Source organism: Sarcophilus harrisii, chromosome 4 (assembly GCF_902635505.1).
Source record: "Sarcophilus harrisii chromosome 4, mSarHar1.11, whole genome shotgun sequence".
NCBI lineage: Eukaryota > Metazoa > Chordata > Mammalia > Dasyuromorphia > Dasyuridae > Sarcophilus > Sarcophilus harrisii.
Window position 1 is genome coordinate 387750409 of NC_045429.1, and position 16577 is coordinate 387766985.

Sequence of the window (16577 nt, forward strand, 5' to 3'; positions counted from 1 at the left end):
GTCTTAATTTGCATTTCTCTGATTAATAATGACTTGGAGCATCTTTTCATATGACTAGAAATAGTTTCAATTTCTTCATCTGAGAATTGTCTGTTCATATCCTTTGACCATTTTTCAATTGGAGAATGGCTTGATTTTTTATAAATTAGAGTTAATTCTCTATATATTTTGGAAATGAGGCCTTTATCAGAACCTTTGACTGTAAAAATATTTTCCCAGTTTATTGCTTCCCTTCTAATCTTGTCTGCATTAGTTTTGTTTGTACAAAAACTTTTCAGTTTGGTATAATCGAAATTTTCTATTTTGTGATCAGTAATGATCTCTAGTTCTGCTTTGGTCATAAAGTTCTTTCCCTTCCACAGGTCTGAGAGGTAAACTATCCTGTGTTCCTCTAATTTATTAATAATTTCATTCTTTATGCCTAGGTCATGAACCCATTTTGACCTTAAATTGGTGTACGGTGTTAAGTGTGGATCAATGCCTAGTTTCTGCCATATTAGTTTCCAATTTTCCCAGCAATTTTTATCAAACAGTAAGTTCTTATCCCAAAAGCTGGGGTCTTTGGGTTTGTCAAAGACTAGGTTGCTATATTTGTTGACTATTTTATCCCTTGAACCTAACCTATTCCACTGATCAACTAATCTATTCCTTAGCCAATACCAAATGGTTTTGGTAACTGCTGCTCTATAATATAATTTTAGATCTGATACAGCTAAGCCACCTTCATTTGATTTTCTTTTCATTAATTCCCTTGAAATTCTTGACCTTTTGCCCCTCCATATGAATTTTGTTGTTATTTTTTCTAGGCCATTAAAATAGTTTTTTGGGAGTCTGATTGGTATAGTGCTAAATAAATAGATTAGTTTAGGTAATATTGTCATCTTTATTATATTTGCTCGCCCTATCCAAGAGCATTTAATATTTTTCCAATTGGTTAGATCAGACTTAATTTGTGTGAAAAGTGGTCTGTAATTTTGCTCATAAAGTTTCTGATTTTCCCTTGGCAGATAGATTCCTAAATATTTTATATTATCAGTAGTTACTTTAAATGGAATTTCTCTTTGTAACTCTGACTGTTGGATTTTGTTAGTGATATATAAGAATGCTGATGACTTATGTGGGTTTATTTTATAACCAGCAACTTTGCTAAAGTTGTGGATTATTTCTAATAACTTTTTAGTAGAATCTCTGGGGTTCTCTAAATATATCATCATGTGGGACACAATTCTTGATAGCAACCCCAGGGGAAGAAGGAGCACTAGTATCCAAGAGCTTGTATCCACAATGGAGTGGGGACCCTCCTTATCGTTTCAGGGTAAAAAAGACCTGTGGTCACTCACAAATCAGAACACAGGCTACACCTCTTCTTAGAGTATACCACCTTGTATCTGAAAACAGCTGCACAAAAATCTTAAAGCTTCTAACAGTGTACTTTCCATCCTGGAAACAAAGTCCTATTTTAATAAAGAGTTAAAAGTCAAGTAATAGGATGGGAAAATGAATAAACAACAAAAAAGATTCTGACCTTAGAAAGTTACTGTGGTGACAAGAAAAATAAAAAAAAAAAAACCAGAGAAGATAAAAGAGTCAAAACTCCTACATCCAAAACCTCCAAGAAAAATATGAATTAATTTCAGGTCACGGAAGAGCTCGGAAAGGATTTTGAAAATCAAATAAGAGAAACAGAGGAAAAATTGGGAAGAAAAATGAGAGTGATGTAAGAAAATAATGAAAAACAAATCAACAGCTTGCCAAAGGTGACAGAAGAAAATAATATCTTAAAGAACAGATTAGCCCAAAATGGTAAAGGAAGTACAAGGAGTCAATGAGGAGAAGTATGCTTTAGAAAGCAAAATTAGTCAAATGGAAAGAGAAGCACAGGAATTCACTGAAGGAAAAAAAAAATTCCTTAAAAAGTAGAATTCACCAAATGGAAAAAAAAAACTTCCTGAACAAAATGATTCCTTTAAAAATAGAATTAGATAAATAGAAAAGAAGGTGCAAAGCTTATTGAAGAAAATAATCCCTTAAAAATTAGAATTGAGTGAATGGAAGCTAACAACTTTATAAGAAATCAAGAAATTAAAAAAAAAACCAAAAGAATAGAAAAAAAAAAAGAAAAGGTAAAATATCTCATTGGAAAAACAATTGATCTGGAAAATAGATCTAGGGGGAAATTTAACAATTATTAGATAACTTGAAAGCCATTATTAAAAAAAAATAGTCTAGGCATCATCTTACAAGTAATTGTCAAGGAAAATTGCCTCATCTTCTAGAAGCAACTGGTAAAATAGAAATTTAAAGAATCCATTGGCTACCTCCCAAAAGATATCCCCAAATGAAAACTCCAAAGAATATTATAGCAAATTCCAGATCTTTTGGGTCAAGGAGAAAATAATGCAAACATCTAGAAAGAAACAATTCAAGTTTAGTAGAACCATTCTCAGAACAGCACAAGATTAAGTAAATTCTACTTTAAAAGATTAAAGGGCTTGGGTCATGATTTTATAGAGGACAAAGGAGCTAAGATTACAACCAAGAATCACCTACCCAGCAAAACTAAGTATAATTTTTCAGGGGAAAAATGTTTATTCAATGAAATAAAGGACTTTCAAGCATTCTTGATGAAAAGACCAGAGCTGAATAGAAAATTTGACTTTCAAATACAAGACTCAAGAAGCATAAAAGGTAAATAGGAAAGGAAAATCATAAAGGATTTAATAATAGGTTAAATGATTTGCATTCCTATATGGGAAGATGATATTTGTAACTCATAAGAATTCATTATTAGGCAGTTAGAAGGAGTACATATATATATATACATATATATATATATATATATATATAGACAGAGGGCACAGATGGTAGTTGAATATGAAGGGATGATATCTAAAAAATAAAATTTAGGGGTGAGAGAAGAATGTATCAGGAGACCTCTCTAATGGGAAAATTAGAATGGGGCAAATTATCACACATAAAAGAGGCAAGAAAAAGCTATTTCCAGTGAAGAGGAAGATGGGGGAAATTAGTCAGGTAGTGAGTGAACCTTACTCTCAGAATTGGCTCAAAGAGAGAATAACATACACACTCAATTGGGTATATAGAAATATACCTTACCCTAGAGCAAAGTAGGAGGGCAAAAGGACAAGAGAAAGGGAGAGATGATAGAAAGGAGGGCAGATTGTATAAGGAGGTAGTCAGAAGCAAAACACTTTTGATGAGAGACAAGGTGAAATGAGAGAAAGAATAGAATAAATGGGTAAGGGAATACACTTAACAAGAGTAACTCTGAAACAAAATTTGAAGCAAGATTCTCTGATAAAGGCCTTATTTTTCAAACTTAGAGAGACCTGAGTCAAATTTATAAAAACAAACCATTCATTCCCCAATTGATGTGATCAAAAGTTTACAGTTGAAATAATCATAGCTATCTATAGTCATGTGAAAAATTTTTTAACTCATTATTGACTGGAGAAATGAAAATTAAAGAAATTCTGAAGTACTACTACATAACTATTAGATTAGCTAATTGGATAGAAAAGAAAAATGACAAATGATGGAGAGAATATGGGGAAAATGAGACTTTAATGCACTGTTGGTGGAATTGTGAATTGATTCAACCATTTTGTAGAGAAATTTGGAACCATGCCCAAAGGTCTATGAAACCATGCATATCCTTTTCCCTAGCAATGTCACTATGGTCTGTATTCCAAAAGAGATAAAAAAAAACAAAAAGAAAAAGACTAATATGTATGAAAATATTTATAGCAGCTCCTTTCTGGGGCAAAGAATTCAAAATTGAGGGGATGCTCATCAGTTGAGGAATGGTTGAATAAATTATGGTATGGGATTATGATGGAATACTATTGTGGTATAAGAAATGATGAGCAGTATGCTCTCAGAAAAATTGGGAAAGACTTCCCTTCCATGAGCAAAGTAAAATATACTGTGTAAAAAGTAACAGTAATATTGTAAGATGAGCTTCTATGAATGACATAACTATTCTCAATAATACAGTGATCCAAGCCAGCTCTGAAGGAGTTATGATGAAAAATGCTAGCCATCCCCAGAGAAAGAACTGATGGTGTCTGAACGCAGATTGAAGCATGATTTTTTTTTTTTAATTTCATTTTTCTTGAGTTTTTTTGTCTGTGCTTTCTTTCACTACATGACTATTATGGAAATGTTTTGCACATATCCTATATTGAATTAATTGTATTCTTAATGGAGCAAGAAGGCAGCAAGGAGGAGAATCTGGAACTCAGTATTAAAAACAAATGTTTAAAATGTTTTTACATGTAACTTGGAAAAAATAAAATATTTAATACAATTTAAAAAAATCCATATACATGATGTCTACATACAGGATGAATAAGAAATAATTAATAGAGGGAAGGCATGGGAATTAAGAGGGGGTGGGGAAGGTTTCTTATGAAAGGTATGATTTTAGATGGGACTTAAGGAAGCCAGGAGTTCAGTAGTCAAAGGGAAGGAAGCAGAGTGTACCAAGCATGAGATCCAGCTAGAGAGAAGGCCTATGAATGTATTTGAGAAATAGAATGCCTTGTTTATAGAACAGCTAGGAGTCTAGTGTCATTAGATCAAAAATATGTGTCAGAGTAAGTTGTACGAAGAGTGAAAAGGCCAAGTTATGAAAGGTTTTGAATGCTAAACAGAACATTTGTATTTGATCCTGGAGGCAACAGGGGGCCAATAGAACGTATTAAATGGATAAGGCAGGTATGATACGAAGAGATACACATTTTAGGAAAATCACTTTAATGATTAAATGGAGGATAGATTGGAATGGGGAGACTCTTGGAGTTGGTCTTTTTGCTGTTCCTCACACATTACATTTTCTCTTTCTTTTCTGGCTCTTTTAATGGGCAGTTTGCCTTTCCTGAGATGCCTTCTTCAAAATCCCCTTTATTAAATAAAATCTTTCATGATTTTCTTCCCACTCTCTAAGTTTCTAATTCCTCCACATCCATTATTACATTTATATTGCATTTATTTGTAGAAAGTTATCTGTGTACTTCTTGTCTCCCCCATTGAATGTAAGATGCTTAAAATGGCAGACTGTTTTACTTTTGTTCTTTTTATTTTTTTGCACCTAGCACAGCACCTGGAACAAAGGAGGCAGTTGATTGAGTCCAGCTTCATAATGATATGAATGATATGAATGGCTCAAAACAAAGGAAATATGAAAGCAGATTGAAAACTTAAAATATTCTCATTCTGAAACAAATGTGATTAATCAAGACTTGGTAATTACTTTCTAAATGCTCTCTTATGCCCTTCCAAAATAGACGCTTGATGAAAGCTTTTGATGATAATAATGTAATTCCTTGTTCTTTATTCTGCTCATTCCTGTTCAGCTGAGACTATTGAACTATATCAATTTCAACATGAATGGCTTAATAAGCTTATTCTCTACCAATGGAACTTAATAGATAATAATAATAAGTGTAAAATGGGAACATGAATATCATGAAAACACGTATAGAGAGAAGATTGGTAAATTCCTAAGGGGCAAAATCAAAATTTAGGATATAGGACTTAAATTGTGATTCTTATTTTGCCATCTATTTTGGAAAAAAAATGTCTTTTTTTGCCAGAATAAAGGTGATTTATTCTAAACACATTTTTTTCTGTGTTAAATTCCTATACAACCATCCTATATTAACTCATTTTAAGAACATTTAAGAATTGTTTTTATTTTTTCTTTAATTTTTAAAGTCATCAAACATTTACTTTTTTTCCTCATCTCTTATTCCTCCTCCTATTTAAAAGAGAAAAAGAAAGGTGAAAGTCAATGGAGGAAGAAACAATGATTATTGTCATTGGAGTATACTTTGGACAAGGTCAATACATTGGTTTGTTTTAAGAATATCTTTTTCTCTCCCCACCTTTTTTGTTACAAGGGAGGATTCTATAGGAGGAGGGAAGAGGATATTGGAAAATGATAGTAACATTAGAGAAAACATTAATAAAATGTTTTTTTTAAAAGAACTATAGGAAGAGTAAATAAAGTTTCAGAAAAAGGAATGGAGCATGTTTTTAATTCATCTCCATGAAACTATATGTAAATATATACTCAGAAATTTTAATATATGTATTAAGTACAGTGAAAGGATTTTAATTTTTCATTGCTGATTTTATCATAAATACAATAAAAATTATAAATTTTATCCAAACTATATATGCATATATATTATATAGCTATTTAGTGAGAAGAGATTGACAGCCTGAATATTTCCTTGCTATTCATGAGATATAGAGAGGAAGGTCCTTTGTATATTGGGTAGGTCCTCTTTGGAGAAATAAAGGAAGAATCTGGAAAAGGAAGGACCTTAGATGGAAGAGCCATACTGTTAAAATCATGGATCTTTTAAAGTATTCTAGTGGACAGGACTAAGATTTTCATCATTTATCCTCTTGTATAGGGATTAGTGTTTCCAAAAAGGCAAGAAAGTTGTCTTTGAGATTCTATTGACTCTGGGTGATTTAGGGACATTAAAAAGTCCCACTTAGAGATGTCAGGGCCAAACCATTCTAGTAGATGTCTGAAGATTACGTGATGCACCCTGTCCTGCTCTGCAAACCAGACAAACTTCCATGTAGAAAACAGGTAGTAATGTGCAGAGAAGCCAAAGGCTTCTGTCCTTGTTGCATAACTTACCAAAATTGAACTTTAGCTAACAGAGTGGTGATGTTAGGTCTGTCACAACACCAAATACCCCAATAATACATTCACATTGGTGAAATAATCGCAATATATCTTCTTTAAGAATGAAAAGACATACCTTCCGTACTTGATGGTAGTTATTTAAAGCTATTACCCACTGGCACATGGAACAACAGGCAACAGACACTGAAGCAATCTTTCTTGGGTTGAAATCAGGTAAATTTAAATATTTTTTTAGTTTTATAAATGCCTAGAGGGAATTAATATTTACATTATATCAGAAAAGTGTTCTGGCTTTACATACTCTTCCTGTATATGCATATAATAACTGCTTTTGTTATAGAAATAAGGCATTGATTAGATTTTTTTGATCCTTTCACCTATAATAGACCCCCTGGCAAATATCCATATACAAAAAAGATACTGGCACCATGTTGAACCACATAAAGATAAACAAGAATTTTGGCTTATATCACGTTCAAATTGTTACTTCTTAGAATTGCTTTGCTATAATTTCAGAGAAGATATTTTAAAACACATACATATGAATATATAACTAGAATACGTAACTTTAAAAAACCAAACCAAATCCAAATTTATTATTGGGCATAATGTAACCCAAACCCAAACCTGTTCTAACCCAGGACTTTTGATCTTTTTCTACTCATCACTGCTTTTTGCCCAAGAAATTCTTACACAACCCTACATATATAGGTATAAAATAGGTATACAAATCACATTTACTGATAATCATAAGGAAATTTATTTTAAAACAAATTCTTGGTATACGTATAATTTTAACATTTGTTAAGACAAAAGTCAATTTAGATACTAATGAGATGTACTTGTTTCTTTTCACATAAAGAATTACATCTTGACAGAATATTTGTTATACTTTTCTGCTGCCAAATTTTTCACCCACCCAATTATGTGACCCCCATATGGAGTTGTGATCCACATTTTAAGAAGCTTTGCTCTAGCCTAGTTGACAGGTCTAAGAAAGGTTTCTTGCAGAAGGTAGGACTTTGGTTGGGACTTGATGGAGGTCAAGGATCTAGGAAGTAGAAGTGAGGAGGGAGAGAGTTCCAGGAATGGGGGAATAGTCACTGAAAATGCCCCATGTCAGGAGATGTAGCCTTGTGTGTAAGAACAGCAGTAGCCGATGTCACCGCATTTTCGGAGTATGTGTGTGTTTGTGAGGGGAGAGCAAAGTACAAGAAGACTAGAAAGGTAGTAGGAGGTCAGGTTTATGAAGAGCTCTAAAAGCCAAATAGAATTTTCTAATTGATTGTGGAAGTAAATAAGAAGGCACTGGAGTTTACTGAAAAGGGGAATGACATAATCAGAATTACAATAGAAGAAGATCAAATTAATACTCTAGTGGAGGCTGGATTGGAGGGGAAGAAACTTGTGTCAGGCAAGACCAGCAACTCTTGCATGAAGTGATGATGGCCTGCATCAGAGTGGCAGTATGGCCAGAAGAGAGAAGGGCGACTTATTAAGAGACATGGGACTCTCTTAATTAACAAGTGATTGGATATGGGAAATGAGAGACAGGAATTGAGTGGTTTTCCCATCTTCAAACTAACCCCCACACGGGATCAATATTATAATCTAGTTGAATAAGGCATCTAATTGTCCTGCTTTAGGAGCTATCTAGACTGGGAATAGGTCTCATCAGGCTCTTGGACTATTCTTCAGAGTCAGAAGATAAAGGCATCAAATGAATCAAACACTTATAAAGCACTTAACATAGTGCTTGGCATCCAGGAGGCTCTAAATGTTTACTCTCTTCCTTTCATCCCTCACTTTTGCTTATGGTTTTTACTTTGCATATTGAACCAGCTACTATGGTCTTCCATTTACTGTATATGCTCTTATATGAAGAAATTAATTTTAATCTTACAGCATTTGAGTATTAATACTTATTTGAAACATTTCCTTCCTTGTACAAAAGGCTATTTTTTATGCTACTTAAAGAGAAACTTTGCCCAGCCCATTCCAGTTAAGAAATGTGATCACATTCCAACCCTTCCTAAGACTTGGACTGGATTATTCTGATTATTCTGAGCACCGATAATCAATCTGAGCTCATCCTCTCCTGAAGGGTGACCCTTGTGGAATTGGCTTTCTAATCAAAGTCTACAAAGAGGAACCTAGGAAAAGGAGATCCTGGTTAGGGTAGTTTTCCTTGCCCAGATTACTACAGGCAATGGAATCTCATGACCTAGACAAGTTATTTAACTTTTCTGCACCTCAGTTTCTCCTTATATAAATTTGACTTAGCACTTACTTTCTAGGATTTTTATGAATATAAAATGAGATAATTTTTGTAAAGCACATTGCAAATCTTAAAATGATAGCTGTTATTATAAATATTATTAGGGCAAACAACTAAGAAGGGAGAGGGAGAAGGGGTATAACCTTTAACACCCTCCAGAAAAGTTTGAGTAGTATGGGAAGTCTCTGGGATAGAAATGCAAAGAAATCTCCAAGAAGATCTGATCTTCAGCAGGGACTTAAGAGTTTGGTTCTCTTCTCCTAGATTTGACAAAGCATTTAATTTCCTCCATAGTGGCACAAAATTCTCTCCTCTATAGGACTCAAGGGTCTGTAATGCCCACATCTTGACTCAAGGATCAGCCTACCACTCTTTGGACCATGTCTTCCTATCTCTCAAAGGAAAGGTTTGAAAAAGACAACACATAAAATAAAAGTCTATAGCTTTGGGGAGGCAATTGTCCCTAGGAATACATGGACTTCCAGTTATATTTTAATTTATGAATCTCACTTTTATTCTAAATTTTTCCAAAGTTGCCCCTACAAAGTCCAAAAGTTTAACTTTACTTTCTCTAATTATTTAAGTAGGTCCTAAAACCTTAATAAATTTTTGGAGGAATTGATTGTTTCAGAAGTTTCAAGATGCAGTATGATTTAGAAGATACAGTGTGATCTGGTGGACTGAAGTTGAAGGCAAGATGACTCGAGTTCAAATCCCACCTCACCTACTTACAAGCCGTGTGACCCTGGGCAATTCATTCAAACTTCCTGTGCCTCAGTTTCCTTGCCTGTTATATGAGGAAATTGGACTGAATGGTCTCTAAGGTACCTTTTGGAGTTAGAGAACCTGGGTTCAAATCCCAGCATTACCACTCACATTTGGTGTGACTGACTTAATCTCTGCAGTCCTCAATGTCTTCATTTGTAATATGAAAGGATTGGATGATATTACCTCTAAGATTCTGTCTTGCTCTAAATTCTACACCATCAGTCAGTTTGAACACAGAACTTTTTTGGTTACTCTACCTCTATATCCATCAATAATTCAAGTCAAATATACAATTTTAACTATGCTATTTATGTAGCTCTTCCTTCACAAGATCTTTACTTTTTACCTTTTCGGGTATAGTATCCTTATCCATGGTAATCAATGTTTTTAGGAATCTAGGATGTCCAAGGAGTCGTTTTGCATTTGCCCAGTTGGGTTCCTCTTCCAGGAGGATACAGACTGCATTCATGACAGTCAGTACGAGATAGGGCGGATGTGTGTACACTCTGTAACAGAGCCAACAATTCCAGTCAAAAAAACAAAAAACAAAAAACAAAAAACACTTGGTCTGTTTTATGACAAGTATGCTCTACTTTGAGACTCTATAGATGAAAATGAAACAGTCCTCATGTTCAGGGAGCTCTCATTTTAATGAATACCTTGATTTATCCATTCCAATTGGAAAACAAATTGGGGATTTCCTTCATTTGAAACCTCCCTCTATTTATGTGAATTGCTGTCTGTCTATCCTATGTAACTCTTATCTATATCCTCCCATGTGTTTGCCATAGGGATCCACCCAATGTGCTAGAGACCTTTATAGATTTCTCCAGGAATCTGAAGAGAACCAGTGGCTGTTACTATATATCCTTTTGTCTCACTATATGATCATCCCATCTTCTATTTCTATTATATATTTCCTTGATGATATTTTTTACTGCTATTATTTAAAGTTCTTTGGTTACAGTTTACAGCCTTCTCCCACCTAACCTGAGATCCCGTGTTGCCTTATATATGATACTCATTTTAAAATCTTCAGACACTGTTATAATCTATATCTTGTTTCCAGAGAGTAAAATGGGTAGAACATTGTATTAAAAAACAGAAGCATTTTTTCCATGAGAAACTTGGGGTCATTTAAAGAATTGAGGGTTTTTCACTTGGCTTCTTATGTCAGAAGACTTTCAGCAGGGTAGGAGCATCTGTCTTCTTGAAAATTTAATCACTCTGTTATCTCTGCATGAGTTGCTGATTTGAAGTGACTGGGCTTGGGAATTTTATTTGAAACCTGGCTTGCTTAAATAGATGTTATTGACTGAAAGTTTGGTGTCCAGTCAGTCAACTAATAAGCATTCAGTAAGTGTCTCTTAGGCTGGGTACTATCAAGTCCTAGGGCACTCATTAGGTACTCATTTAAAACAAAACAAAACAAAACAAAATGAGATAGTCCTTGCCTACAACTCCCTTACATTCAATTGGGAATATAAGTAAATATATTCATTTAAAATCAATCAGAGCACCATATTTTAAAATGCTCATTTACATCTAATTATTAGCTTTTTTTGACTTAAAGAAAACTTAGGAAAATGGTTAGGCATAGAGAAGTAGCAGGAAAATCAGAACAATATTAAATCATCAGGGCCATTATTTTAGGGCTGTTAATATATACTTAAAGAATTAACTAATGAATTTAGAAATGAAATAACAATCTTGGAAAATGACCTTATTTCAGATATGTCACTTTTATCGAGGGCATTGAGAGCCATTACTGCCTCTTCAAAAGCTGGTATTACCCTGTTTAGTTCTTCTTGTGTTTTCTACAGTAAGGATACAACACCAAAAATCAGTGACTCTTAGTTATAGTTAATAAATAGCAAACAAGAATGTTCATTGATTAAACACAGAATGTCATTAGTTATATATATTTGCATTATAATTTTATCAGTTTAATCAGTGTATTTCAGATGTACATTGTGTGCAAATAAGGAAGAGAATGAGGAGGAAGAAAAAGGGAAGGGAAAAGACAGAAAAAGAAGGAAAAGAAAGAGAACAATAGAAAGAAGCAAAGGAGGAGAGGAGAGATATAGGGAGAAAGCTATAGATACAATTTCTATTCATTGAAAGTATAAAATTAGGGGCAGCTAGGTGGTGCAGTGGATAAAGCAGCCGCCCCGAAATCAGGAGGATTCCTGATTTCTGAGTTCAGATTTGGCCTCAGACACTTAACACGTCCTAGCTGTGTGACCCTGGGCAAATCACTTAACCTCAATTGCCTCAGCAAAAAAAAAAAAAAAAAAAAAAAAAAAAAAAGTACAAAATTAGAGCAGAAAACATCCGTAATGAAATAGGTTAAAAGTTCTAATATTTACTAGCTTGAAATTGGACAATAGATTTTCTGAGAGAAGCACAGTTTCCTAATAACCAATAGTTAACCCTTCAAGAACCAGACTTTTAGAGGAAAATCATTTTAAAAATGTTTAAAGTAGCTACTCATTAACTTAACAAATGTTTGCTAAGCCTTCCTACATTCAAGAAACTTATATTATTGTAGTAGTGCTACGGTTGTGCAGGATACAGGTAGAAGAGATGGCAAATAGTGACACATGGTCACAAGGCTGACTTTAACTTGAATAAAACTCTCAGGAGAGTTCTATTAAGAGTGACAAGATATAAATGAGAAATGCCTTTGAAAAAGACTTTATGAAATGGCAATGTTGGGGGCAGAAGATGGTGCTGTGGATAGAACACTAGCGTTGAAGTCACAGGGACCCGAATTCAGTTTGACCGTAGACATTTAATACTTCCTAGCTGTGTGACCCTGGCAGGTCATTTGAGTCCAATTGCCTTGAAGAAAGAAAGAAAGAAAGGAAGGAAGGAAGGAAGGGAGGAAGGAAGGAAGAAAAAAAGAAAGAAAGAAAGGAAAAAGGGAAGAAAGAGAGAGGAAGGGAGGGAAGAAGGAAGGAAAAAAAATGATAACCTCTCCTTGCTTGAGAATACTTAAAATTTTCTCTCCTCTAGGGCCAGTATCCTAAGTACAAAATTTGGATCTGAAAGGGTCACATGAGCTATGTGTCACATCATTAAACTTCTCTGAACTTCAGTGTACTTATCTGTGAAATGGAAATAAACTCATCCCAACCTACCCAATAGAGATGTTGTAAGGGACTTTTAAAAGCTTTTATATATTTAAAAACATACCTGGTCCAAAATCTACTTTTTTTAAAAAATTATTTTGATTCTGAACTTAAAACCAGATAAAATAGATATTTCCATATACCTAATAGACTAGAAAGAGTTGAACATGAAAAGCTACAAATTTCTCATATATATATTTACAACTTTGCTTTATTTCTAAAGTAAATAATAAATTTAAGTTTAATAATGATAATGGTGATGATGATTAATTCTAGAGTTAGAAGAGATCTCAGAGAACATCTCATTTTATTGATGGGAAGACTGAGGTTAACTGATCTGGCCAGTGTCAACTGTTTATAACATTCATGTTCTGGGAGGTGGAACCTAACTTTGCTTAATTTAGTATGAAGGACATCATGGGTGTGTGGAATTATTTTGATGGAATTTAAAACTACCTCAGCATATCCTTGTACAATTATTACTTCTTGAGTCATCAATTCTTCATCGTCTTTTACAAGGGCCTGTACTTGCTGCACAACTCGTGAATCTTTCTTTAATTTTTCCATGAGGATCTCTGTTTCCTATAGAAAAAGAAACTAAAACTATAAATTTTTTCTTTGAATCCATCTAAAACAGATCAAAATTTTCAATACTCCAAGAGTTAGCAAATTTATCAAAGCAACCAAGATGCATTTGTGTTTTGAGAAGATTAATACAGAACAAATTTTTTTTAGACAATATATGTGAGAAATGATGATAGGAACTGATTTCATAATAATATAAAGATCACAAGTTATCAAAACAAACTCCTGACTGATGTCTTAAAAATGTAGGAAACCCATCATTAACATCAATTTCCAACCAAATATACCTTAGTTTTTTTTTCTATTTGAGGACCAAGGATGACAAGCTCTTCATGCATTTTCGAAACTAGCAGTGATGCTTCCAGAATCTTTGTGAGGCCATTACTAAAACGTTCCCTGGAGAAGACAAATATCAAAGAGTTGTAAGGTGGGGTTTTTGTGTGTCCTTTGACTGACCTATTTACTGAGAGAATGAAGTACTGAGTTTTTAAACCATTTGCATCAGAAATGCAGCTTAGAAATCCTCCAGAATCAGTCACCAGAATTTATCAAGTCCCCACTGTGTACCCAGCATGGTAGCAGAAGCTCGCCAGTGTTTCCATGGAAACAGAAGACATGGCTCCAGCCTCTGAGGAGTTTGTAATCTCCAGGGGAGAAAGAATATAATAATATATAGAATGAAAAATACTACCAAGTACAAAACGTGCAATTCTAGAAAACTAGATACAGGATATTTGTGGTAATTGAGAATGAACTTTAGTTTCAGGGATGCCTGGGAAGTCTCTCCCACAAAATAAAATCTTCATTTGATTTGCTGATGCTTAAAATTTCCCAAATAGATCTATTCTCTGTTGGTTTAAGTCAAGTGGAGCCTTTGACAATTGCTTGCTATGAATTGCTTGCTATAATATAAGGTATTGAGGGAGATGCAAGAAGTATAAGATTTCTACCATAATGACATCTTAATTGACAAGGTGAGATTAATATATGGGAATCAGTACCACAAGATAGAATGTTGTTAAATATTATATCCTATAGTATAATAGACACAGGAATTCAGAAATTAACTTCAGTCCTAGAGAAGAAATCAAATCAAATAAATAAGGATATTGGACCATATATTTAGAGGTGTAAGAGACCTCATTTTATAGCTGAGGAAATGGAGACTAAAAAAGGTGAAATGACTTATCCAGGATCATATAGGCAGTAAATATATGAGGGAGGATTCAAACTCTAGTATTCTCGATTACAAGAATTGTGTTTTAAGTGCTACTTGGCTTTGAGGTGGGATGCCAGAGCTGAAAAATATTAGAATGATATTCCAATGAGTAGGGTAAGAAGTGATCTTAATAACAACTGGGTATTATCAGAAGGTTCTTTCTCTTTCATTCTCTCTCTCTTTCCCTCTTTTTTCCTTTCATAAGAAAGGTATGTGTGGCATAGAAGGGGCACTGGTTCTGGATTAAAATTCTGGCTATAATATTTAACATGTATAGGACTGCTTGCCATCCGGGGGAGGGGGTGGAGGGAGGGAGGGGAAAAGTTGGAGGAGAAGTGAGTGCAAGGGATAATGTTGTAAAAAATTACCCAGGCATGGGTTCTGTCAATAAAAAGTTATAATTATGAAAAAAAACCAGATTCTGGCTATAACTCTTTATTATCTATTTGTTAATGTCAGGCTTCTATGAGCCTCAGCTTCTTCCTTTTTAACATTAGGATTGAAACACCCTGACAACTTTTTGGAGTTGTTGATCAAATAATTAAAGAAATAATCAAAAAAGTAGTCTTTGTAAAGTATATAAATATAGATGTCAGTTACTTTTTTTCCCCTAGAGTAAAGAAGGTGGTTTTCCTATATTCCATTTCAAAAGTGGTAGGAGAAAAATGGATTTAAAAAAAATTAACTAAGAACATTATTTAGAGATACCAAATAAGCTCCCATTTGCCTGAGAATCACACTGCCATGCCTTTAGCAAAATAAATTGAGTTTTTCTTGTTTAAAACTCAGTAATTGTATAAAAACCACATTTATTCTATATGGATAGTGCAGTGCAGACATTTAGGCTTGAAGTTGTGTGTATGTGTGTGTATATCCTAAAGCACATGTGTTTTAAAACTTTAAAAGTTTGTGAAAGTTAAAATCTAGTGTTAAAAAAAGCCAACTTTAATATAGGAGAGGGAAGTTTTTCTTTCTTTCTTCTTTTCCTTCTTTTCTTCTTTCTTTTTCTTCCCTTTCTATCTGTATCTGTATCTACTGTGTCTAAGTAAATACATACTTGAATAGTAGGGGGAGTATTGGAACTAAAAACTTGTTGTTTTTAAGTCATTTCAATTGCATCTGACTTTATGACCCCATTTGGGGTTTTCTTAGCAAAGACACTGGAGTAGCTAGCTTTTCCATCTCCAGCTCATTTTACAGATGAGGAAACTGAGGCAAAGAAGACTAAGTGACTTGCCCAGGGTCACGCAGATAGTAAGTGTCTGTGGCCAGACTTGTACTCAGAAAGATGAATTTTTCTGACTGCAGACCTGGTGCTCTACCACTGAGTAACCGAGTTGCCATTTCTAAAAATTAAGCCCTGCTTTTCTTTAAGCAGCAGACTGCAAAATTGGAGGTAATTTGATGTTAAAAATCAGACAAGAGGAGGATTCTGGGAAAACGGCAGAGTAAGTCAGAAAATTCTGAGCTCTCCAGATTTTCCCCACAAACGAAACAAAATTGTGCCTCAGGTTGAATTTAGACCTGTGAAAAACAAATAAGACTTGGAGCATCAAAAGGGTCCTTCTGAAATAACCCCAGAAGACTGAAATAAAGATCCAAGGCTAGGGTTTAATCAGTGTGAAGTTAAAAACATCTCCAGGCTACCTCTGCAGAAACAGCAAGTAGGGAGCCCTGGGGCTAGCTGGGTTCTGAGGGAGCCTCAGACCAAACATAGGAATTTTTACCTCCCAGACAGTGAGGGGAGCCTGGGATCTGAGTCCAGGAAGACTGAGGGAATCTCCACTGATCAGGAATGCCAATCCCAGCTGTGGTCCTGAGATGTGGCCCTGGTTGAGAGGGAACCAGCACACCTAGTGAGTGCAGAAGCATTAAGGTAGGAACACTGCTGGCTGGGGGCAC

General features: G+C 34.4%; 1 protein-coding gene across 1 annotated transcript in view; it reads right to left on the minus strand.

Moving 5' to 3' along the window:
• Window positions 1-16577, minus strand: part of DNAH14 (dynein axonemal heavy chain 14) — a 361979-nt gene that overhangs the window by 86119 nt on the left and 259283 nt on the right. Inside the window, exons 60-64 of the mRNA XM_031968698.1 lie at window positions 13744-13852; window positions 13328-13453; window positions 11460-11554; window positions 10084-10243; window positions 6807-6938 (exon numbers count right to left, since the gene is read on the minus strand). Of these exons, the coding sequence (XP_031824558.1) occupies window positions 6807-6938; window positions 10084-10243; window positions 11460-11554; window positions 13328-13453; window positions 13744-13852 (622 nt within the window). The remainder of the gene's footprint in view (window positions 1-6806; window positions 6939-10083; window positions 10244-11459; window positions 11555-13327; window positions 13454-13743; window positions 13853-16577) is intronic.